The 24,345-nt window shown below is 38.7% G+C and overlaps 1 protein-coding gene across 4 annotated transcripts in view; it reads right to left on the bottom strand.

Moving 5' to 3' along the window:
* The window catches only part of bltp3b (bridge-like lipid transfer protein family member 3B), a 73,943-nt gene that overhangs the window by 11,420 nt on the left and 38,178 nt on the right, over nucleotides 1-24,345 (bottom strand). For 2 of the 4 annotated variants that reach the window (XM_078419841.1, XM_078419839.1), the window contains exons 12-17: nucleotides 24,196-24,337; nucleotides 20,157-20,347; nucleotides 18,102-19,633; nucleotides 13,740-13,915; nucleotides 9,322-9,488; nucleotides 7,851-8,001 (exon numbers count right to left, since the gene is read on the bottom strand). In XM_078419841.1, the coding sequence (XP_078275967.1) occupies nucleotides 7,851-8,001; nucleotides 9,322-9,488; nucleotides 13,740-13,915; nucleotides 18,102-19,633; nucleotides 20,157-20,347; nucleotides 24,196-24,337 (2,359 nt within the window). Of the gene's footprint in view, nucleotides 1-7,850; nucleotides 8,002-9,321; nucleotides 9,489-13,739; nucleotides 13,916-18,101; nucleotides 19,634-20,156; nucleotides 20,348-22,236; nucleotides 22,312-24,195; nucleotides 24,338-24,345 lie in introns of all 4 variants that reach the window. The other 2 variants (XM_078419842.1, XM_078419840.1) reach the window with 2 other exon arrangements.

Below are 24,345 nucleotides of genomic sequence, written 5' to 3'. Positions count from 1 at the left end.
TAGCTTCTTCCCAGCAACCTTCAGGCTCTTGAACAGTGCACAAAACTAACCCTCTTTCAGCAACTATGATCTTCTTTGGACTGTGTCTTTGATTGCACTACGGTCTTCGATTTTGCACTATTATAGTTACTTAGTATTATGACTACTAATTAATTGTATTATTGTTATTTATCCGTAGGTTGACACAAGGAAGTGCAGATGCTGGAATCTTGCATAAAACACAAGGTGTTGGATGTTATTGCATCAATGGGCCTGCTAAACTACAGCAAGTGTTCTGTTGTCAGTATATCTGACAACCAACCACTCTCGACTCTTTAAGCATCTGGATAAAGCAATGCTGAAATGGTTCAATCAAAGGAGGACGGTTACACCAGGAAATATGTGTGGTGAGCATGCTCTGGAAGTGGAGGGAAAATTTTGGAGTTCATCTGGTTGTCTGATTTAGCTCAAAAATCACAATAAAATTGGCATTCAAGAGAAGTTAAGTGAAGATAATTTACAACTAATACTTTCCAAAGAGAACTCATACATTCAATGAAAAAATGTTACAATTCAGACTTAAAATGCAAATGAAACAAAACATGACTGAAAATACCTTCCACCAAAGATTCAATGGCAAATTCCAGGCCATAAATGGCGTAAGGAATGACGAACAAGTACTGTGCAAATGCAACAGACTCAAACTCATACTTTGCAAGATTAGGTTAGATGGACATGGCATCTTGGTTGGCATGGAAGAGTTGGGCCAAAAGGCCTGTTTCCGTGCTGTATGATTCTGTGAGCTTGTGACTGCTAAAATGGCAAAACCAGTCTCCTTTAAAAAAATCAAAGCCACCAATATGCACCGTATTACTTCAGCCACAAATGGATGGACTGTATCATTTCATAAAGTTGTGTTACTGCACCACTGATCAATGGGCTTACTAGATATGCCCATCATATTGATGTATAATTTCCCTGGGCATCCTAACAAAAGCCTTCGCAAATCAGAAGACGCAAATATTTTGTCACACTTTTACTACCAAATGCCAGTTCTGCTCTCCAACTTAGTCCAGAGAGTGATCACATCTGTTCAACTGAGTTACTGTGTGGCTGTTATTAAAGTATGCAGGCGGATTGACATTTTTGTTGAAGCTGATACTGCTGACTGCAGTTTATGAAATGGCCAGATGATGGAGTGCAGTGAAACAGTCCATGTTGAAGTACCTTTCCAGAGGCAAGCAGTGATTAAAAACTTGAACAAGAAAGAAACGTCAATAATAGGTTCAGCAGTAATTGTGCAACAATTACAGCTGAAAATGCTAACTTACAAAATATTGAGTAAAGACTACACATTGATTGTCATAAATCAAGATACATGTGCTCTCAGACTATGGCGTTGTGTAGCATGTTCGAGGATAGGTTAGCGCAAACGGAGGAAGGTCTGATTCAGCAGTTATTAGGTTTCTCACTAAGCTGCTCTCGCCTTATTGTGCCAATGCTTGAATATAGCAGTAAAGTGTTCAGAATTGAATGTGGAACTATTTCTGCTCATTCTATAGGCAAATATTAGGAAGACAATCCAATCAATGAAACAAACCAATATGATCAACTATTTTAATAATCAAAGAAATCACCTTGTAATGCTTTTCATGCCCTTTGATATGTTTTACATTATAGTCTTGCATTATCTCTTGAAGAATCCCTTCCATTAAACAAGGTAGCAGAGAGGCAATTGTTCAGCTTTACAAATACAGAATAACCCATAAGTAGTTGGTCCCTAGTGCATTTAAAAAGTAAAACAATCGTACATCTTTTCCATACAAAAAAAAGACTATGATGTCGCATAGTGGCAGGGATTTGAGTCACTGCAGATATTTCCTGAAGATACAAATTCTGATCTCAGATATGCTGCATATAAAAGAGCTTGAACAGATTCTAGACCCTATCACATTTTTTCCCTGTGTACCAACACTCAACTCCTCTCGGCCAACAAAAAGCTAGGTCAAAAGACAGCAAATTAAATTCTGAAAGTTGAACACTTTAAAAAATTCATTTCTGCAACTTTAGTTTATTAAACTGATCAAAATCTCAAAAACTACTGATCATCTAGAAACAATTGTTTTGTTCATTAATGATTGATTCTGCACAGCCAAGTGGCTAAAAATATTACAGCCTAGTTTGACATGAATTGGATTCAACACACCAGAAATGTGGCAGGTGCATGTTAAAAGATGTACAGGTATGTAGGTTAATTGGCTGGGCAAATGTAAAAATTGTCCCTAGTGGGTGTACGATAGTGTTAGTGTGCGGGGATCACTGGGTGGCGCGGACCCGGTGGGCCGAAGGGCCTGTTTCTGCGCTGTATCTCTAAATCTAAAAAAAAATCTAAAAAATCTAAATCTAAAAGAACCTGGAAAGGTATATAAAGAGAGAACATAATATTTACAGGCATTTTTTTTCATGAAGCAAATTGCCAGGAGATCAATGCTATGTAGTTAGCGGCCAGATCTAAAGTCTAGCTTCTGTGCTGTAAAATCCATGTACTTCCTTTCACTTTAGCACACTCTAAAATATTGAAAAAAATATGGACCAATACAGTTGTAATCAGCTCTTTTTGTTGCCTAACTAGATAGCACCACACAACAAGAGCACTGCGCCCAGCAGATTCTTGCTTCTCTGCACCTTTGGTATTCGCTTCCCCTTCTGTTATGCCATTTGCCAGTCACTCTTCCTGGGGCTCAAGAACTGGACTTCCAATGATTAAAAATGGTTCTTAATTTTCCAGATAAGTGAAATGTAATGGTATGAGGTATACCAGGTTAAAAGAAACTACTTCAGTAAAGAGTTCAGCAGAATCAGAGACAATCTGTTCACTCTTAGCATTCTGCTGCCCATAATTGTGCAGGACCTGTGATACTATCCAGCCAGTATTAGGCAGACGTTTGCACACCATTGAGTTGCATAGTGGCTCAGCTGGGGGAGCTGCTGCCTCACAGTGTCAGAGACCTGGGTTGCGTAAATCAGAATCTATGCAAGTCAGAAATAGAAGCGGCTCTGTGCATGCCCAAATTTATATTCAACTAGACCAAGTGGACCCGTTGGGCCCAAACCTCTCCTGCATTGGTGCAGTACCCTCCTCCCCTCTCCCCCACCCCCCCACTCCATCCCCCTCAACCCGCCATATCCTCTCTCCACCCCCTCCATCTCTCCCTCCCTCCCTAGGAGATAGATTTAAACTTAAAAATGTGAATAACTTTAAAAATATAACACCGATTTCAATGAAACTTCTTCCATTAGCACCAAAGGGATGAAGGTGAGTAAGGTGGGCTTAAAATTGTCGTGCTATCGTGTACCGGTTTGGCTGTAGTTCAGGAACAAACAAACAAACAAACAAACAAACAAACAAGAGTTTTAGTATATAGATGCAGAGACTGCGTGGGAGTTCCGATGCAGAGACCACATGGGAACATCCACGAGAACAGCTGGCCAGCTTGCGGAAACCGGTGATATGCAACGTGCTGTTACCAAGATTACAAAGAGGTGCAATTTGGAAATAAAGCAGTGGGCTTAAAGAATTGCTTACATAGTGTGAGTTTACGTAAATCACCTATTATGAAAGGTGGGGAGTGCAGTATATGGATAGGAGGGGTTTTCGCAGACTATTAGCAACCAATATGCCAACTTGGTCAGCATGGACAAAATGGGCCTATGGGCCTGTTGATATGCTTTATAGCTCTGTGGCTCTGTAAACATGCTTGACAAATTGGTGTTCAAGACAAGAAATAACATAACACATACATTTATGCAGATAGTATTTGGGATATGGAATTTGCAACCACGCAGATTGGTTGAGCTAAATACTAGATGCTTTTAAGTGGAAGTGGGAGAGTACATATTAGGGGAAATAGGATGGAAAGCATTTGAGTCAAATCACCCGTTTCTATGGGTCCTAAGTATAATGCAATTTTAAAACGACATTCCATACATTGTCACAATATGGTATTTCTGGAATTCATGTAAAGTTTGACGGTAAAACCTTCGCTTAGTGAGATTCCCCGACATTGTCCTACGGACAGGTCAAAGTCGGCATATACCGTTCATTTCAATAGGAATTCATGTCCTGCAGATTGGGTAGAGGTAAATATCAAGGTAATTTCTGATTTTTTTTTTTTTTTCCGCCAGGCGGAAGAGGGCTCTGCCCGAGTCGGCTGCCTGCCCCTTTTCCAGGGTTACATCTGTGCCCGGGTGGCATTAGAGGGACTACGTGCTGTCCACAGGAGCCCTGGGAGATTTCCAGGACCACTGGGCACCGCGGGGGGTGGAATGCATCCTTATTAAGGATGGTGATATCGTTGTTTAAGAGTGTATTTGATATTTAAGAATATTTCTTTAGATGATTGGATGATATTGTATTATGGTGGTGGGTTTGTTTGGCATCGTTTTGTATTGTATATATTTTTGGTGTAATAATTGATTAAATTTATTTTCGTTAAAAAAAACAAAAGGATTCAGAGATTTAGCAAAGTGAGCTCTCCACATCGAGCACAGGTGAATGCAGACATGTAGGACAGGCAGTGTCATAAAAAAACATCAAGGAGAATTGTGTAATTGCACAAATCATGCAGGAAGTGTGGCTAAGCACTCTCCAACTCAACATTTCAAAGGCAAGTCCCAATTACACTTTACTGTTACACTCCTTTGCCCAACCTAGAAAGTCCAGAAATATGCAACTTTTACAATTCTACATACCTTTTCAAGGAATACCAATGCTTGATACCAAATAAACCTTTCTTTTTAGCAAATACCCCACAAACCATGCAAAAAACAAACTATTTGTAGTGCAGGCAAGTTTAGGTGTAGCAAAAAGAACTAAGTTCATGACATGGTATTATTTTTAAAACACTGTTGTATTATCACTGCCAAGGGTTAAGAATTTACTGGCTTCAATTAAAGATGTTCTGTTGCTAACTCTTCTTAAAGCAACAATACCATATAACCGAAAGATAGTTCACTGACATCAAGTTTTCAATGTTGCTGCTTGAGAGAATAAGTGCAAAATTAAATAGGGAACAGAGATTTTGCTTCAGTAATGATGGCAGGTACTAGACATGGAAGATATGTGGAGAGGTCATGAGATACTGTGAGACGAGTGGTCTTAATAGGTCACCCGTTATGATACAAGTGGAAATTTTCCTATATTGCTGATTGGAATCGACATTGTCATAGTCCTTGGACAGCTACTTGGCCATAATAAAGGGTAAGACAATATTGTTGCTTGTGGTTTGGCCAGAGACATATGAAGCACTGGCATGTCTGTAACTGGTAGTGCTAGAAAACAAGTTATCATGAAGACATGGTGAAAACCTTGAAGGAATATTTCAATCTGCCACCAGAGATTTATAAGCTTTACGTTTGGCATATGTAACCAGACAGGATAAGATTGAAAGATGGTTAACCAATAGAAGACAAAGAGTTGGAATAAACATGTCCATCTTGGGTTAGCAGGCTGTGACTAAACACTAACCATTGCTCTTGAGTACATCCAATGCCACAGTTTTACCAGACACTGTCGAAAGTTGAGTACTACCTTCCATAAAAAGTTCTGTTTGTAACTAATTCATTTGCAGACAGCAGAGATATTTTTTAAGAAAGAAAACATTAGCAGCTTTTACTAAAGGTTATATCTCCAGCACAGAGGGGAGACATCTTTGCCTTCCACTGCCTCAAAGCATCACTGAGATCACTATCAATGAAAAGTTTTAGAATTGTAAGTTTGGAATTAAATTAAGCAACTTAAACATTAGCAAGGGCTGACAAATAGCAATAGGGTATTGACTAATAATAATAATAATAATACATTTTATTTATATAGCGCTTTTCATATACTCAAAGACGCTTTACAGAGATTTTGAGAACATAGGGAAATGAATAAATAGATAAATAAGTAAATAAATAAATGAACAGAGAAAGGAGACAGAAGGTGAGGTGACCTTCAGTGGTTGAAGGCAGTACTGAACAGGTGAGACTTCAGCGATGTTTTGAATGTGGTGAGTGTGGGGGAGTCTCTAACGGTTTGGGGTAGTGAGTTCCATAGGGTGGGAGCAGCGATGGAGAAAGCCCTGTCCCCCCAGGATCTGAGTTTAGTCCGGATGTGGGGGGATAGGAGATTGGCAGCGGCAGAGCGGAGGGTGCAGGTGGGAGTGTGCCTGTGGAGGAGGTCGGTCAGGTAGGATGGGGCCAGGTTATGGAGGGCTTTGTAGGTTATGAGGAGGATTTTGTACTGGATTCTCTGGGGGATGGGGAGCCAGTGGAGTTTATAAAGGACGGGGGTGATATGGTCACGGATCGAGGTGTGTGTGAGTAGATGGGCAGCGGAGTTTTGAATGTATTGAAGTTTATTGATGATTTTTGAGGGTGCGCCATAGAGGAGGCTGTTGCAGTAGTCCAGACGGGAGGTGATGAAGGCGTGGATGAGGGTTTCTGCAGCTGTGGAGGAGAGGGATGGACGGAGACGGGCAATGTTTTTGAGGTGGAAGAAGGCTGTCTTTGTGATGTGTTTGATGTGTTTGTCGAAGGAGAGGGTTTGATCAAGGATGATTCCAAGATTCCGGATGTGAGGTGAGGTGGATACTGGGAGACCATCAATGTTGAGGATGTTGAGACTAGATAATTTATTATAATTATGCTAAAAGCTCCACGACATCATTTGATTTTATTGTTACAACATTATCATTTGCAATTACTTATTTCCCTTCACAACTGCAACCTAATAAAATTATGCCCATAAAATGTCAGTCAGCTATGGAAGGTCTTATAAACTAATTGACAAATCTTCACATGACTAAATATGATACACATTAATAACAAATAGTGAAAGCTCAGAAATATTAGATTGTGGTTTCATTGCTTCAGCATCAAAACGAAAAGAGAAAGCTAGTGTACAGTGTACTCCTGAATTATCATGGTGTTCAGAATGCAATCAACTCAGTGAGAATATTAGGAAGGGGGTGGAAGAGGCGGCAGCGAGACTGAACACTGATCAATTGTATGCTCCATACAGGTCATGACTTCAACCAAATGCATAGTGCATTTTTAAATATGAATAATTTTCAATTGAAATATTTCCTAAAATTATGGTGCCTTCTTATAAATATCATCTGGTAGATTGATAAAACATCATTGAATGTCACATACAGAAAAAGGTACACTTATCAAAATACATTACACAATTTATTTTGTGAGATAAAAATACAAAGTGCAAGCCAAACTCAGCAGGTCAGACAGCATCAGTGGAGGGAATGTTTCCACACCCTTTTTCAGTCAGATTGTAGTCAGGAGGGGGGAAGAAAGCTGGAAAAGACAGATGGGGATGGGACAAATCCTGGCAGGTACTAGGTGTATACAGGTGAGGGGGTTTGATTGCAGGTGGGTGGAGTAAGTGACAAAGGAGACAAAAGGGGTGTCAGATAAGGACAGAGGAGTGAAATGTAAAGACAGTGTGGGATATAACTGTAAGGAACAGTGGGGAGGGGAGATGAGCATACGAAGGAGGGGAAAGTAGCACGATGACTTGAGGGGTGGATGAGAGATAGCTGGAGAAATAGGTGCACATTGGGATGGGGGGTATCATTGGAAAGAGAGGGGGAGTATGGGGTATTACTTGAAATTGGAGAATCTAATGTTCATACCATTGGGTTGTGAAATGTGCATCATCAGGTTAAACAATTGCCTGGTCATATACAAGAAGTATGGGAACGCGAGTTAATTTCTGAAACAAAGTTTTATAACCAGTTTGTAGCTCCATTTCATTGCACAGCCTAAGGTTAAACAGTAAACTGTTCCTCCACATAAAGAAAATTACTACTTACCCAGACTACGGTTGCTAAGGTATTGCCGAACACTGATGTTTCCATGTTGCTTTGGTAGCACTTGATTTATCTGGAAAGACACTGTTGTATCCTCTCCCGTCACATCAATTGCACAGTTTACACCAAAGACATTGAAAACCAAGACTGACACCTGTCCAAAGAAAATAGTAATGGTTATAATCACAGGCAAACAAAAGATACATTTTTTGAAAACGGATAAATGCTTTTACGGTGAATGCATGCATCACTGGGTGACAAATAGAATCAGCAACATGTTAATGACTTGGCTCAGGAGTATAATCAGCAAATATTTATTGTGCAGGGTAGGACGACTTTGGGAAGGTGCAGAAGATAGATCTAGTTACTTCTAACTGTCTCCACTTAAAATATACTCTTCTCCTGTAATTGTATACAGACAAATTAGATTTGTTTATTATAATATAATGGGGCAAATCTCACTGGACTGGAGTCTCCAGTTCCAATAGACCTCTGGCTTCACAATTCACAAACCTCCAATCCTTTTGTCACACACTTTCGTTTTCATTTCCTATCCAAAACCCTCTCACCTGCTTTCACCTATTACCTGCCACTTTTTGTCCTTTTACTCTTTTAGCTGTCTCCCCCCCCCCCCCCTTCCTCCTCACTCCCCACCCCACAATCAACTTGAAGAAGGGTCCTGACCCAAAAAACAGAACCGTTCCATGTTATCCAGGGATGCTGCCTGAACTGATGAGTTACTCCAACACTTTGTCTATTTTTTTTGTAAACCAGCATCGACAGTTCCTTGTTTCAACCAGCAGACCAGGTGACTGGTCAAATGGGCTGGACTAAATTCGATAAAACCATTAATAAAAAATAGCCAGATAATCATACGAAGATCATCTAAAATCACAAATGTCAGTTTAATCATGAAGATAAAATACCGATTGGATATCTTAACGTAATATGGTAGGATCTTGGGGCCTTTTCATCAAATTATTTTACATGTCTTTAACTTCTGAATCTTCATAATTGAAAAGTGTACTTTATATGTATACAAATGCTACATTGCTTGGGAACAAAAAATGTTACTATGTGCTTTTTGGAAAGGAAATATGTATCAGAGGAAAATTGTACAAACTTTCTCACATATTTTCATTGTTAAATTTAAATGCACAATTCCAAAGTTACTCTCAGTCACCCAGTTGGAGTCTGCAAGCAAAAACGATAATGAAACACTACAGGGAGTGGAGGACAAGTTACAAAACAGATAGATGTGACTGCAGAATCATTTTTAAAAATTGCAAGATTTTGACGCACCAATCCAACTACTTTCACTTGTAATTTGTGCCTGTTAGGTAAGGTCCCTTTTGAGTGATTCTGCTGAAAACCTAGTTTTCTCACTTTTATCTGTATCTGAGATCTTAATAGCATTTATCTGATAGAATTCTGTACATACAAATTCTGCAAACTCAGAGCTGCTCATGTTTACCAAATCTCCAGGGGTCTGTTCCACACTTTGAGATGCAGTGCTGCAGACATCTGGTGATATTCTGCCACAACCCTCAGTCCCAAATGCTCCATTAGCACTTTCCGCTGGACTCTGATCAATGGAAGCTTCTTTAAGACTAATGACCGAGGCATCATCAATACAAGCATCTGAGAAGATGAACACATACTTTGTTTCAATTAAGCATGACAAACATACAAACATCACTGACAAATGCCATGTGAAACCAGCAAAAATTTGAAGTGCAAAATGAAACGTTATCCTATAAGATTTATGGAAATCTGAGATTAAGTAAACATGCATTCATGTGTTTTTCAGGTGAAAAAAGGTGCTGGTCTACATTCAATACTAAGTTTTTTTTTCTGTCACAATACGTGTGCAAAATGCATGTTAATTTATGATTTCACGTCAAAATAATTCTGTTACATAACAGATTCCATGAAGAATTTTGGAACTGAAAGGCAATATCAGATACCTTCTTGAAACACAAGACTGAAGTAAACTTCATGAAACTTCAATGTGAACATTTACATTGGCTCAGATACCTAAAAAAGTCTCCCTTGGCATTGTCCATATGGCTCAAAGAGATTTTTTAAACAAAACAGGATGCTAGGTATTATCCAGGGAAATATAAATTTAGATTGAAGTAGCCCTGAGATTAGCGAAGTAGGCCTCCAGTCTAATGGCAGTGCATGAGTTGTCAGGGATGAGCAGTCACAAAGGAAAAAGGATGAATGATAGCAAAAGTGAAATGCAGCAGATCTAGGATTGGCCCTAGAAATCGTGGATGCATTGGCGATCATTTTCCAATGTTCTCTCGACTCTGGATCAGTTCCTGTGGACTGGAGGGTAGCCAATGTAACTCCACTTTTTAAGAAAGGAGGGAGAGAGAAAACAGGGAATTATAGACCAGTTAGCCTTACATCAGTAGTGGGGAAGATGCTCGAGTCGATTATTAAAGATGTTGTAGCAGCACATTTGGAAAGCAGTGACAGGATCGGTCAAAGTCAGCATGAATTTATGAAGGAGAAATCGTGCTTGACTAATCTTCTGGATTTTTTTGAGGATGTAACAAGTAGAATGGATAAGGTGGGTGGGGTGTCTCTGAACTTTCAAAAAGCCGTTGACAACGTCTTACACAAGAGATTAGTGTGCAAAATTAGAGCACATGGTATTGGGGGTAGGGTATTGACATGGATAGAGAATTGTTTGGCAGACAGGAAGCAAAGTGTAGGAATTAACGGGTTCTTTTCAGAATGGTAGGCAGTGACTAGTGGGGTGCCATAAGGCTCGGTGCTGGGACCCCAGTTATTTACAATATATATTAACAATTTAGACAAGGGAATTAAATGTGACATCTCCAAGTTTGCGGATGACACAAAACTGGGTGGCAGTGTGGAGCTGCGATGATGATGCTATGAGGCTGCAGGGTGACTTGAATAGGTTGGGTGAGTGGGCAGATGCATGGCAGATAAGTATAGTGTGGATAAATGTGAGGTTATCCACTTTGGTGGCAAGAACAGGAAGGCAGATTATTATCTGAATGGTGTCAGATTAGGAAAAAGGGAGGTGCAACGAGACCTGGGTGTGCTTTATCATTAGTCACTGAAAGTAAGCAAACAGGTACAGCAGGTAGTGAAGAAAGCTATTGGCATGCTGGCCTTCATTGTGAGAGGATTTGCGTTTAGGAGCAAGGAGTTCCTACAGCAGTTGCTCAGGGCCCTGGTGAGACCACACCTGGAGCATTATGTGTGATCTCCTAATTTGAGGAAGGACATTATTGCTATTGATGGAGTGCAGCATACCAGGATGGTGGGACTGACATATGATGAAAGAATGGGTCGACTGGGCTTGTATTCACTGGAAGTTAGAAGGATGAGAGGGGATATAGAAACGTATAAAATTCTTTAAGGATTGAACAGGTTAGATGCCGGAAAATTGTTCCCGATGTTGGGGGAGTCCAGAACTAGGGGGTCACAGTTTAAGAATAAAGGGTAGGCCATTTAGGACTGAGATGAGGAAAAACTTTTTCACCCAGAGAGTTGTGAATCTGTGGAATTCTCTGCCACAGAAGGCAGTGGAGGCCAATTCACTGGATGTTTTCAAGAGAGAGTTAGATTTAGCTCTTAGGGTTAAAGGAATCAAGGGATATGAGGAAAAAGCAGGAACAGGGTACTGATTTTAAATGATCACGCATGATCATAGTGAATGGCGGTGCTGGCTTAAATGGCCGAATGCACCTATTTTTCTATGTTTCTGTTCACTTCATGGAGAAAATAATTATGCATTCATTCAAGAAGATTTGAGGAAAATAAATTTCAAGATCTAAAACCGGGAATGTTTTTGAGTTGTACAGACGGGAGTCCTTGAATTCCACTCACTTTGAAGGATAGGAGCAGTATTCAGTGAGAGTTGCTGGATGAATACGGTAGCATTATTGCGAGGCAGGATACAATTGTCTTTTGGGGAAAGGAGCCCAGAAGAATCGATAACATGGAACATAAGCCGCGCTTCCTCCTGTCCATCTGTGAACTTGAATGCCACAGATCTTTTATAACTTGTCCTTTTACTAACTTTTCCCTCACCAACCAACATCTTGCTTTCTGACAACTTTTTATTGTCTTTAAAATTTTGTTTTTAAGCATTTGCATTGACATTCGGTATTTTTTCAAAACAATAGAAACAAAATTTCATGTTTGAAAGTGAACAATTTTGATGTTTTCCCTGTTGCTGAAGGAAAGTTATTCCTTCATCCACAATTTGTTCATTCAAACTGTTTGACAAGTTTAAATATCTGAAACAAAAATGTGCACACCCATGAACATTTCAGCATTGTTTCAAGTTTTCTTGTTTTCAAGCATACAATTCAAAGCATTGAAGTGAGGCACATTTAAGTCTGGGCAAAATGTCCCAAGCTGCTTCAAAGAAAACCAGAAAAATAGATACCAACCGCCTGAGAAGATAATGTGAGAGATGAATAGGTGAAGAAATGTGTTGCACAAACATATAGTCCCATTATTTTCAATATGGTTTCAAATGCATTATCTTGCAGATTCTCCCATAAAGCCAGATTCTCCATGACACAAATAGAGATTAATGCCTTAATCTCATGTTTTAAACTTTTGTTTTATTTTTACTTTCAGATTTGTGCTGGAGTAAGAAGTAAGGAAATGATTGAAGTTGCTCAATGCCAGGATACATTACACATTAGTGTGGTGGGAAGCTGTACTAAACCTCTTTGAATGTGCACTTTGTATTATTTCTGCCTGATAACTTCTTTTTGTGAAACAAAGGAAACAATAACTGCCATGTCATAAACCAAGGACAATTAATTTGGGATTTATTACATCCTAAGTGACGAATAAATTAGCCACATGAATTTGTTTGTGGGAACTTTCATTGCTGGGTTCTTCCCACAGCTCCTGTTGCATAACATTAGACCAGTTAGCAAGGGAACAGCACCAGTGGCATTTAAAGATAATCATTAGGAAATTTCACCTCAGTTGATTATGCCAAACATATAATAGCGAGGTTGCATTGTTCTCCATGCACAAAATTGAGTCGGAGAGTAAATCACAAAGCAGTGGATCTTTCTACTAAATCTAGGACATATACAACGAGAACTACTTAAACAAGACCGTCTGTGAATAAGATGGAAAATATACTGACAAATAACAACTATTTTGAGCTATGTAATACTTTTGGTGAAGAATTTATTCCGAGAAATAAATTAATTATTCTGCTCGGTAAAAGTCAACATGGACAGTCTTGGCTACTGATTCATTCAAGTGGTTTTAGACTTGTCTCCTGTATCTGTTTCTTCTATACTGGTCCTGAAAGGACAGGTTAATATATTTTCTGAGCTTCACTGACTAATAGAGACACTGACATAGATCAGAGTTGGAAGCTTGTCATGTGCTCTATTGGGTTTTTTAAAACGTCATATCACACCTGAATCCAATAAATTCCAGCAATGTAAACCAAGTTCACACAGTGCTCTGAATTAATTATTCACTGTACTCAAGATGGAACCTAAACTTGACTGTGCAGTTCAAGTTTGTACTGGCCATTAGATACAAAACCTACCATTCAATTTCCTTTTTGACTTTTTCTTATCTCTCAATTGTAGTAACTTTGTAGATGTATTCCCAAATATTTTTGTATCCAGGTTTTACAATTTATAGAATACTCTGTCATATTATTTTCTAGTCTTAATGGATGATAAAATCTGCTATGTAATGCAACAATCCGAAACTGCTAAAAAAGTTTTCAAAGCAAATGATTCCCACCCTCCGGCCACTAAAATACCACTCAGATTTAAATGCGCTTAAAGGCATTAAATCTACAATTTAAAACAAATATGAAGCCAGAATAAGATGATGTTTTAAAATAGAACTTACCCTTCACCAATAAAAGGAGGCTTTCACTTCCATCACTGTCTAAGAACTGTTCCTCCAGCAGACCGCTGTCAATTGATATGGTGTCCAGTGAAATTTGAGATGGACTTCTCCTCACATTTTTATATGCTACTGCACAGTTAGACAAGGTGGGTTCTGCACGATCCTTCAATTTGCTGCTGATTCATATGTAGAAATTGAAAGTGGAGAGTTTAGATATAGATTTACGGATGTGATTTTCGTTACATGTAAGACCATTACATTCTGTTCACCACACAAATTCTTTAAATAAAATGATGCAGCAGAAATAAAAGAATGTTTAAGAGAGAAAACAATAGTTGCATTATTCCTCTCCTTCTAGGGTTCCATTCTATGTGCTCCCCAAACATCAGAAAAAGACCAACAGACAAAATTCTGATTCATATTTTTCTCTAGGCAATCACTAAAATCTCTAGGCAGTTGCAGTTGGCCAATGAAAAGTATCCTCCTATTTAAACTATTTATGAGCAAGATTAACATGTGCCATAACCAAGAGAGCCCACATATACACAACAAATACTATGAACGAAAGTTCTTAAATTTGTCTTGCTACGAATGGAACTTTATTAAAGCTACTGTCACTACTTTACATTAAAACAATTGCCAATACCAATTAAGGCCAATCTGGACGATTGAGAAACAGATCAAATCAAAATGAATGTATGGAGTTGCAAATCAGCAACTCATCATGCTGCTGTGAACATTTTTTCCCCCCACTGCAATACTTTAAAGTGAATTCTGCTTGGAAAGACCACATAACCAACCATCACAAACAGAAAATAATTTTCTTCACACTCAACATGTAGTAGTAGAAACATTGCTAATGAATCTCAGAAATGTATCAAATAGTAGCCATAAGAAAATAACTGCAGATGCTGGTACAAGTGAGGCCCACCAGAAATTGGAGGAACAGTACCTCATATTTCGCTTGGGCAGTTTGCAGCCCAGCGGTATGAACATTGACTTCTCCAACTTTAGATAGTTCCTCTGTCCCTCTCTTCCCCTCCCCCTTCCCAGTTCTCCCTCTATCTTCCTGTCTCCACCTATATCCTTCCTTTGTCCCGCCCCCCTGACATCTGAAGAAGGGTCTCGACCCGAAACGTCACCCATTCCTTCTCTCCTGAGATGCTGCCTGACCTGCTGAGTTACTCCAGCATTTTGTGAATAAATACCATCAAATAGTAGCTTCTCATTTAATTATAAATAATGCCAGCTTTATTCACCCATTCATATATTTTACTCTTTAAACATTACTAATGTAATAAACTAAATAATATGTGCGCTTTATGGTTTTCCCTGGAATCTGGGGCTCAACTAAGGCTGAAGATATGATGCTGTGTGACAGCATTTCATAAACTATGCACTGGCCAAGAAAATAGTACCAAGATTATCAGAAGTACTCAGTCCCCATCCACAAATCACAGCATTCTCCTTTGTGTTCATAATATTTGGATTTATGTCACAATACTTACAACATCTTACATCTACATTTACTTCCGAATAGTTTTTATTATACATTTCAATACTTGTATGTTTAATCAAAACTGCCTGTGCAAATTTACTCAAACTCCAACTGTTAATGCCACTTTCAGTCGGCTCCATTTGCAACATAATGCCCGACAGTCAGCAATGGTCCTTAGACCATTGGTCCTTGCTATTTGTTAAGCTTGTGACTGTCCATTGAATTCCAGTGTATTTTTACAATATGGTTGTGTTTATCAGACTGTTATCAGATCTTTATAAGGTCTAGGCAAAATACAATATTTCTCTTTAAACGCAAGAATTTTTATCGAAGCGCATATTTGACACTATAAATTGTGCTCACAATATTTAATACTGTACACTAATTTATAGAAAGCAAAATAGAAGGTAGGAAAGTTGTGATTGATGGAGGCGTTAACAAACAATGAAGTAGTTTATCTTTTGTTTAAAAATCAAACAAATGAAACCTTTAGCACTGAGAAGCTACACTTAAAAGAAAAATTGTTAGAGGCAGGACGCTTCGGCCTAAACAGACATGCCTTTTGTTAGAAAATAACACGGTGCCTTTGGCAATTCAGTGCATTCCACCAAGTCGGTAATGCACTGCAGGTTAGGCATTGGTTCTTGTTCCATCAGCAGACTCAAGTTATGTTGAACTAAGAGATCTGATACATTTCATATCTGGCTAGTTATTTAATATGACTCCATTCATTGAATGAGGTCTCTGACCTGGATGCAAAACATAATTGATTAATATTAATTCTAAAAAAATAAACAATATAATTAAAGTACAAAAATGTATTTTTAAAGAAAACAACCTTTAATTTTGCAACTATTTACCTACAGTTGAAATGGACTCAAGTGTTGTCAGTGACATTTAGCAAGACAAGAAAGATTTCTGACAGTAGTGAACTACGAAAGGGCCATTGTGGAATTTGGTGACTGAGCCTCAGAGTTCACCATATGCAGCTTAATCAGCATATGGACCCTTATACCTATCTCTAATAATTTATCGCATAGGACCACAAATGGCAGTAAATTTAAGGGAGTGGGCAGCAAATTTGAGGCAAAAGCCAGGCCTGGCATGATACGACTCCTTATGCCATTGAAATCTTACCTGAGGAACTCGCCCTAACTTTATCAAGCTTATCATGTACATTTAGCAGTCTTAGTGCCAAGCTTCCTGATAAGGTATCACTGCAGCAATGCTCATTGATTAGAAGAGCAAACTGAATAGTAATTTCCTGAATTAAACATGGGCCAATTCTGGAGTTTCAGATTGATTTGTTCTTTGGTGATACCCCTAACATTATTTGCACCACAAAATCTAGGACAATTTATTTCGGCTAAAAATATTCATTATTATTAATTCCTTAATCTACGTTTACAAATTAAACAGGAAATTAAATTAACTAGTGATGTCTCGCAGGGATCAGTACTGGGACCCTTACTATTTGTGGCACACATTAACTATTGGATATAAATGTAGGACGTAAGGTTCGTTAGCCTGCAAATGACATGAAGAAGAAAAAACAATCGGTAGTGTTATTAATAGTGCGGATAGTCGTAGCTACAGCACGACCTTGATGAGTTGGTAAAATGCGCAGAGCAATGATTGACGGAATTTAATCCTGATGAATGCCATGTGATGCACGTTGGGAGGACCAATAAATGGTAGGGCCTTACGGGGAATTGAGGGACAGTAGGGCAAGCCCAAGGACCCCTAACGATCACAACGCATTAGGTAATGAAAAAGGCACAAAGTTTTGGAGTAACTCAGTGTGTCAGGCAGCATTTCTAGAGAACATGGATAGGTAAAGATTCAGGTTGGGACCCCTCTGAAAAAGACATTTGGGGTACTTGCCTTCATTAACCATGGTACAGAATACAAGAACAGGAAGGTTATGGCTCAACTTCCTAAGACATTGGTTAAGCTACAGCTGGAATACTGTTTTCAGCTCTAGTTGTCACATATAGAAAGGATGTGAATGTTTAATGCTTAAGCGTCCTTACCTACTTATTCTTTTTGTGTCTAATTATCCAGTTTCATACCCTTTCTACATTTTTCTGTTTCTTATTAGTTTTGTTTCCAGAATTGTAAGCATAAGAGTTATCAAACATTTTCCTCTTAAATTTAAACATCAGTTGGTATTTGGAATAAATTATACTTAATTTCCAACATTTTGCAAGATTTCCCACCATCAATCCATCATCATGTTTGATATATTCTTCAAAAAAATTTGAACAAGAGCACCTAACTCACTAACTAAATTCAATTCTAATATTTTTTTACAAGAATTATGTAAAATGAAACTTGCAGTACATAAGCACCTGCTGCACTAATCCAAAGAAATGCTTTTCATAATGCGGCCACTAGATAGAGCCCATGCGCTACAGCTGTACACAATTCAAAACTTTACCTTTAAAATAAAGATAAAATTTAAATAAAACAAGAAATGACATGTAATCAACATAAACATATAGGCCAGTGTAAGCATTCCAATACCAGCAAATAAAGTGATTCACACGGAACACACAAGAATTTTCAGCAGAGACTGTTCAGTTTTCTAGAAAATTAACACCAATGTAGAGAAACTGGAAACAATTGTTTTCAGAAAGAAGAAATTAAATCAATTTAGCAGGAGAATGAATTTTTTCCTATCCTAAACCTGCCAATACCCAACATTCTTTTTGTAATATTAACAGATAGTAAAGGACCAATTAAAGAAAACAACGATTGCAGGAAATGTTTTAAGGTTATGCGAGGGATGGAGGGGTACCATGTGTAATGTTCTATTCCTAAACTTCTTTCAATAATGATGCATTGATTTAATAGTTGTATACCTTGATAATGATGCAGGTAACACCGGCTTTGTTGAAGCTTGTGTCTCTTTACTATAATCTAGGTTTTGCATAGGATTCTCCTGGTCGCGATCAGTCAAATCAGTTACTGAATCTACAGTTAGATTTCTTTTGTTTTCCAATGAACTGGATATTTCTTCTTGGCAGTTCTCCTTCTTCAAAGAAAGAATATTACATTCATTTTTGTTTATTGTGCAAACATTCAATGGGCCCATACTTTGAGAAATACTGAGTACTTCAATATTTGATAACTTTGTGGCTGCATTGCTCCGACTTTCATTTTCCAAAAAAGTTCTGGTAATATCCCCAGAAACATCCCGAGATGCTGGAAATCGACTAATGGTAGCATCAAAAGGCGACTGTGAGATCAATCCTTTTATCAAAGCTGAGTCACTATATGATTTAGAAAGTAAAGAGTCTATTGGCCTGACAGTACTAATGTGTGTGGTTTCAGCTTGAGCATTTCCTGATTCTTTCAGTTTTGTCTGGGGGACATGATCAATACTTGAATCATCTTCTCCTTCATTTTCAGCCACCAGAGTTTCCCTGCTTTGAGACGGCGAAAGGTCAGATCCTGTAGGACTTGTATTTTCAGACGAAATCTTTTTGTTTGACTCTGCCTGGGGCAGTGGACGAAGCAATAAAGCAACTTCAGCACTTTTTAACAACAATCCAACACAAATTTTGGTTTCCTCTGCTAGCTTTCCAGTTATCTCTATATTCTTCTGAAATTGTTTCTGAAGCCTTTTAATTGACTGCTGAAGGCGGAGCAAGAAACAGTACTGATGATGATTAATCTGCATGCTCACATGTTTTTGAACATGTATAAGAACATGCATATCTGCATCTGATGACTGCATGGATTTCGGAGGTCTAGTAAGAGCATCTAAAGAATTTGATTTACCCAGTCCATTAGTGAATGGTTCGGATTCTGTACTATAATAATCTCTCAAAAGCATTTTGTGACGCAAACGAATGCTAAAATCACTGGATTCACTTTTGCGAATTTGAGAGGCAGACTGCCTGGAAGATGGAACAGATACTTGCGATTTTGCAAATCTAATGGGTTGACAAACCCAGATTGATAGTGGGAAAGAATCCACAAATCCCACAGGTCTTCCTTTTCCACTCTTCATTCCCTCATAGTCAACCCAAAATTGTGAAAAGTGCACAGCCCACACATCTGTAGCTGCAAATGTTTTCAATGCATTTGTACTCAACTTTGGAGTAACTAAGCCCTTATAAATATCGTGCAGTTTGGTATCCTGTTCATGGGCATGCCTTTGAAATACTGGATGCAATATATTGAAATTTTCTGTTGTTTTAGGAAAGGTTGTGAATGTTTTGCTAAAAAGGTTTTCATCTTTGAACTCCTGCAGTATGGCTTCCAGGTCTGCCCGTGTGCAGTGTGGTGAGAGTCTCGTATTTGTAGCAATAATTTCAGCAGTCTGAATAGAAATCGATTGTGGATGGTCTTGATGCACATTCGGTCCCATATCAGTTGGAACAATAAACTGACAAAGAGCAAAGATACAATCAGTTCAAACAACAAGGATAAACAGTTAAGAAATATTTTTTTCCAATATGTTGCAGTCAGAAATACTATTTTTAACCATTAATTAAAACTAAAATCATTTTATATGGTCAATCGGACAGGATGAGTAAATCTGATTTAGTTCATTTTCTCAGGAGGGCCCGACCTGCTGAGTTACTCCAGCTTTTTGTGATATCTAGTTCATTTGCTCAGGCACAGATAAAATGTTATCATATGGATAAAACTGCCTCGACTGCTTGTGCATGAGCACTTGAACCATCTTATCTGAATGCTTTTTGGTAAGGGGAGCTTTAAGTAACCAAGTCAGTTGCCTTAGACTAAAAATGTATTGTAATAAATATAATCCGTAACAATCCATGCCAAATTACGTTTTTTTTCTTAGATTATTTTTGAACAGAAAAACATCTTAGATCAACCTCATTAACACAAACCAATGATTGTAGTGGTAGTACTTAAGTTAATCAATGCCTCATTGTATGTACCTTGAGCATCAATCCATCAACTCGTATGTCCATATGTTCATCCTCTTTCCCACTATCAAGCTTATAGATAGCTGTGAACTGCTCCAGACTCTGTCGCAGGTCAAGTATAAACTGGTTCAACCACAGCATGCTCCTGGGATCTAGTGTCAACTGTAGTGCATTCATCTGTATGTATAGATTAGGGCAAGGAACTGCAAATAGGAATAAATGCATGTTATTTAAATGTGCTGATTATATCAATATTGAATGCAAGACCCATTCTACATTCTTAACTTCCACCCAACTAATCATAGCACTTATTGCAATTATATCAGAAATGTAATCAGGATTTCTCATGGAATTATCCAAGACAACCATAAGTTACAAAGTCCAGAAAAGAAAAAAATCACGTATTGCAATTTTGCAATTTCAAAATCTATTAGCTTCGTCGATTATGTTAGATTTAATAGAAAGATAATTTGCCAAGCTGCAAAATTCAATATTAAAGAACAAGTATTTTCACCATATTGCTTTGCCTTCATGATTTAAAGTAATGTAACACACTACATTCTGAACATTTCTTAAAGCTATCCTTTAAACAGAACTTTAAAAGGTAGCATTATTTCAGAATCTCATGCAAATTTTAAAAAACTATTTCAACTAATCATGTGTAGGAAAGAACTGCAGATGCTGGTTTAAATCGAAGGTAGGCACAAAATGCTGGAGTAACTCAGGACAGGCAGCATCTCTGGAGAGAAGGAATGGGTGACGTTTTGGGTCGAGACCCTCCTTCAGACTGTTATCAGGGGAGTGGGCGGGCCAGAGATAGAATGTAGTCGGAGACACTAAGACTGGTGGGAAAACTGGGAAAGGGAGGGGATGGGGAGAGAGGGAAAGCAAGGACTATTGGAAGTTAGAGAAGTCAATGTTCATACCGCTGGGGTGTAAGCTACCCAAGCGAAATATGAGGTGCTGTTCCTCCAATTTGCACTGGGCCTCACTCTGACAATGGAGGAGGCCCAGGACAGAAAGGTCAGATTGGGACTAGGAGGGGGAGTGAAAGAGCTGAGCAACTGGGAGATCAGGTAGGTTAAGGCAGACTGCGCGGAGGTGTTCAGTGAAACGATCGTCGAGCCTGCGCTTGGTCTCGCCAATGTACAGTACTTTGTTCCTGGAACAGTGGATACGGTAGATGAGGTTGGAGGAGGTGCAAGAGAACCTCTGCCACACCTGGAAAGTCTGTCGGGGTCCTTGGATGGAGTTGAGGGGGGAGATAAAGGGACAGGTGTTGCATCTCCTGCAGTTGCAGGAGAAAGTACCTGGGAAGGGGGTGGTTTGAGTGGAAAGGGACGAGTTGACCAAAAAAAAGACTTTATCCCCAACTCCCAATTCCTCCATCTACGCCGCATCAGCGCCCACAATGAGGTTTTCCATACCAGGTCATCGGAGATGTCCTCATTCTATCGGAAATGGGGGTTCCCTTCTTCCATTATATATGAGGCTCTCACTAGGATCTCCTCGATATCCCGCAGCTCTGCGCTTGTTCCTCCTCCCCCCCATTTGTAACAAGGACAGAGTCCCCCTTGTCCTCACCTTCCACTTCATCAGCCATCGCATACAGCATATAATCCTCCAACTTTTTCTCCACTTCCAACGGGATCCCACTACTGGCCACATCTTCCCATCTCCACACCTTTCTGCTTTGCGCAGAGACTTCCCTCTGCAATTCCCTGGTCAACTCGTCCCTTCCCACCCAAACCACCCCCTCCCCAGGTACTTTATCCTGGCTATTTAAATGATTGAGAATCTCATTGTTTTAAATAAAATATTTTTAATTTTTCACAAGTGAAGTTATAATTACACAAATATTGATTTAGTCTTTGCTCAAATCTTGCAATATTCTATACTTAATACTTTGTGATCGTAATTCAGCAATAATGCAATCTGGTGAAAATCCATTTAAAAAGATTTGACCAAGCACTTGATTTATTCTCCCAGATGTGATTCATCAACTGTCATTCAGAATCATTAAACGATGAAACAACATGATTAACAATCAGCCCACCAAGAAGAAACCATTTTTCAGTAGTAATAGTGCAACCTGTACAGAAAAGGAGTTCTAGGGCAGATGTTTGGTGAGGGTTCTTTTCCAACCTGTTCAACACATTCCATAAGGCTATAATGCAAGGTCACAAAAACTGGTTTCAACGAAAACAATCACTATACACCTGAGAATACTTTAAAATTAAAATGGAAAGCATTTTAGTGAACATGTAATGTCAACACATGGTACATAAGCACCAGACAGCTAACATTATCTGTTCATCAAGTTACTGCAACATATACTCACATATACTTTCTGCTTAAATACATGACACAGAATACCTATGCACAGAAATTTAGCAAATGTAAATTAATTATTAAAAGTTATTTTCATTCTCCCGACAGAAACTTTTGACATCGTGGTCATACTTCGTGCACATTAACTCAATTTTCATTTACCCTGATGCAAACAGTTTCTAATGAAGGCTACAAACATCCCTGTTTCTGTGGTGTAATAAAATCAATATATAATAATGATGCAATCCTGACATTTTATCGCTCAGTTTCAGAAGGCAAATCCATTTTGGGCTTTCTTGCTGTCTATATTTGTATTACGGATGATTGTTTGCATATCATTCATATTGCTAACAAATAACACTGATATTTGAACAAAAAAATCATAGCTTGGCATCTCAACTAACAATCCACCAAGGTTTTAACACAAAAGGCAAGTGGTCAGCAAAACAAAAACTTTCACCAGCTGACCAGCTGGATCTCCTGGTCACTAACTATTTTAACTCCCCGTCCTGATCTCATATCGACCTTTCAGTCCTAGGTCTCCTCGATTGCCAAAACAAGGTCACGTGAAATGGAGGAACAGCATCTCGTATTGAATGTTAAATACGTCAATTTCAAGCAATAACCCCCTCTTTCCCCTCCCCCCCTCTCTGGTCTGCACACATGTCTCCCACCATGTGACTTTCCCCTTCTCTGTATACTCATCCATCGTCCCAGTTCCCTTTTCCTTCCCTACGTCTCATCCAGCCATATCCCTTCCTCTTCCCTTGTTGTCTATTCCCTTCCCTTGTTGCTCCTCTTACCTTGTTGTCTATTTTGTATCCTGTTCACCTCTAGCCTTCGTCACTTACTCCATCCATCTGCAAATTAAACCCTGCCCTCGCCAAATTCTACCTATCACCTGCCAGACTTTGTTCGGCTTCTCCCCTATACTACAAGCTGCCTGGAGAAGGAACCCAACCCAAATTGTTGCCTGTCCTTTTCCTCCACAAGATGCTGACTGATCTGGACCTTGTTCTTCTAGGACTTTGTGCTTTGCTCAACATCCCAGCATCTGCAATTTCTTGTGTCTCCACTCTTGTGTCCTATCTTTTGGAGAGAAAAAAATCACACCTTCACCAACCTCCTAGTGGGTGTTTGCTGTAAAACAGGTAACAGGGATGTAACAGCAATTGTCTTAAAGATCAGTGCAAGGGACCACCCTCAAGTTGCTTGTCAGAGAATGGGAAATAATTTTATTAATGTTTATTTGAGACATAGTCTTCTGTGCAGAATTTTTCAGTCAAATGAAAATAGGAAAATTAGAGGAATCTTACTGATGATACCAGCTCTTAACAAGGTTTTAATTTGTTACCTCAAATGCAGTGAATGTTGCCAAACTCAAGGACCAGTTGAAATGAGGCAGGTCAGATTATCTTTTTGTGAATAGGACACAGATAGCTATGTTTTATTAAGATATTGCAGAATATCTTTGAGTTTTGAGGAAAGCCACAGATTGTATGCAGTAACATTAGAAAGGTTGTTATCTTACTGCATCATACCCGAGGAACCTTAAGGGTAAGTGAATTAAATCGTTTCATCCAACAATAAAAGATCCAAAATCAGTGCTTCTCTTTCTCTCACGTCAGATCAGGTTTTCTACCAGAAGTTATCATATTTAAAATAAAAATGATAAAAATTATTTTCATTCTGCACATAACATCATAAAATTAATTCTTACTAGGAAAGTCTTTTCCATCTGGGAAATAATATTCAGTGAATTCAATGTGAATAGCTGCCATTTCGGATGGAAGATATAATGACTTCTTATTGCAACAGATCATAGCTTTGGGAGAATCTTTTCGCTGATCTGCTGTAGAAACCTGCAGGG

Source organism: Rhinoraja longicauda, chromosome 23 (assembly GCF_053455715.1).
Source record: "Rhinoraja longicauda isolate Sanriku21f chromosome 23, sRhiLon1.1, whole genome shotgun sequence".
Taxonomy (NCBI): Eukaryota; Metazoa; Chordata; class Chondrichthyes; order Rajiformes; family Arhynchobatidae; genus Rhinoraja; species Rhinoraja longicauda.
This window is presented reverse-complemented; position numbering and strand designations above follow the sequence as displayed.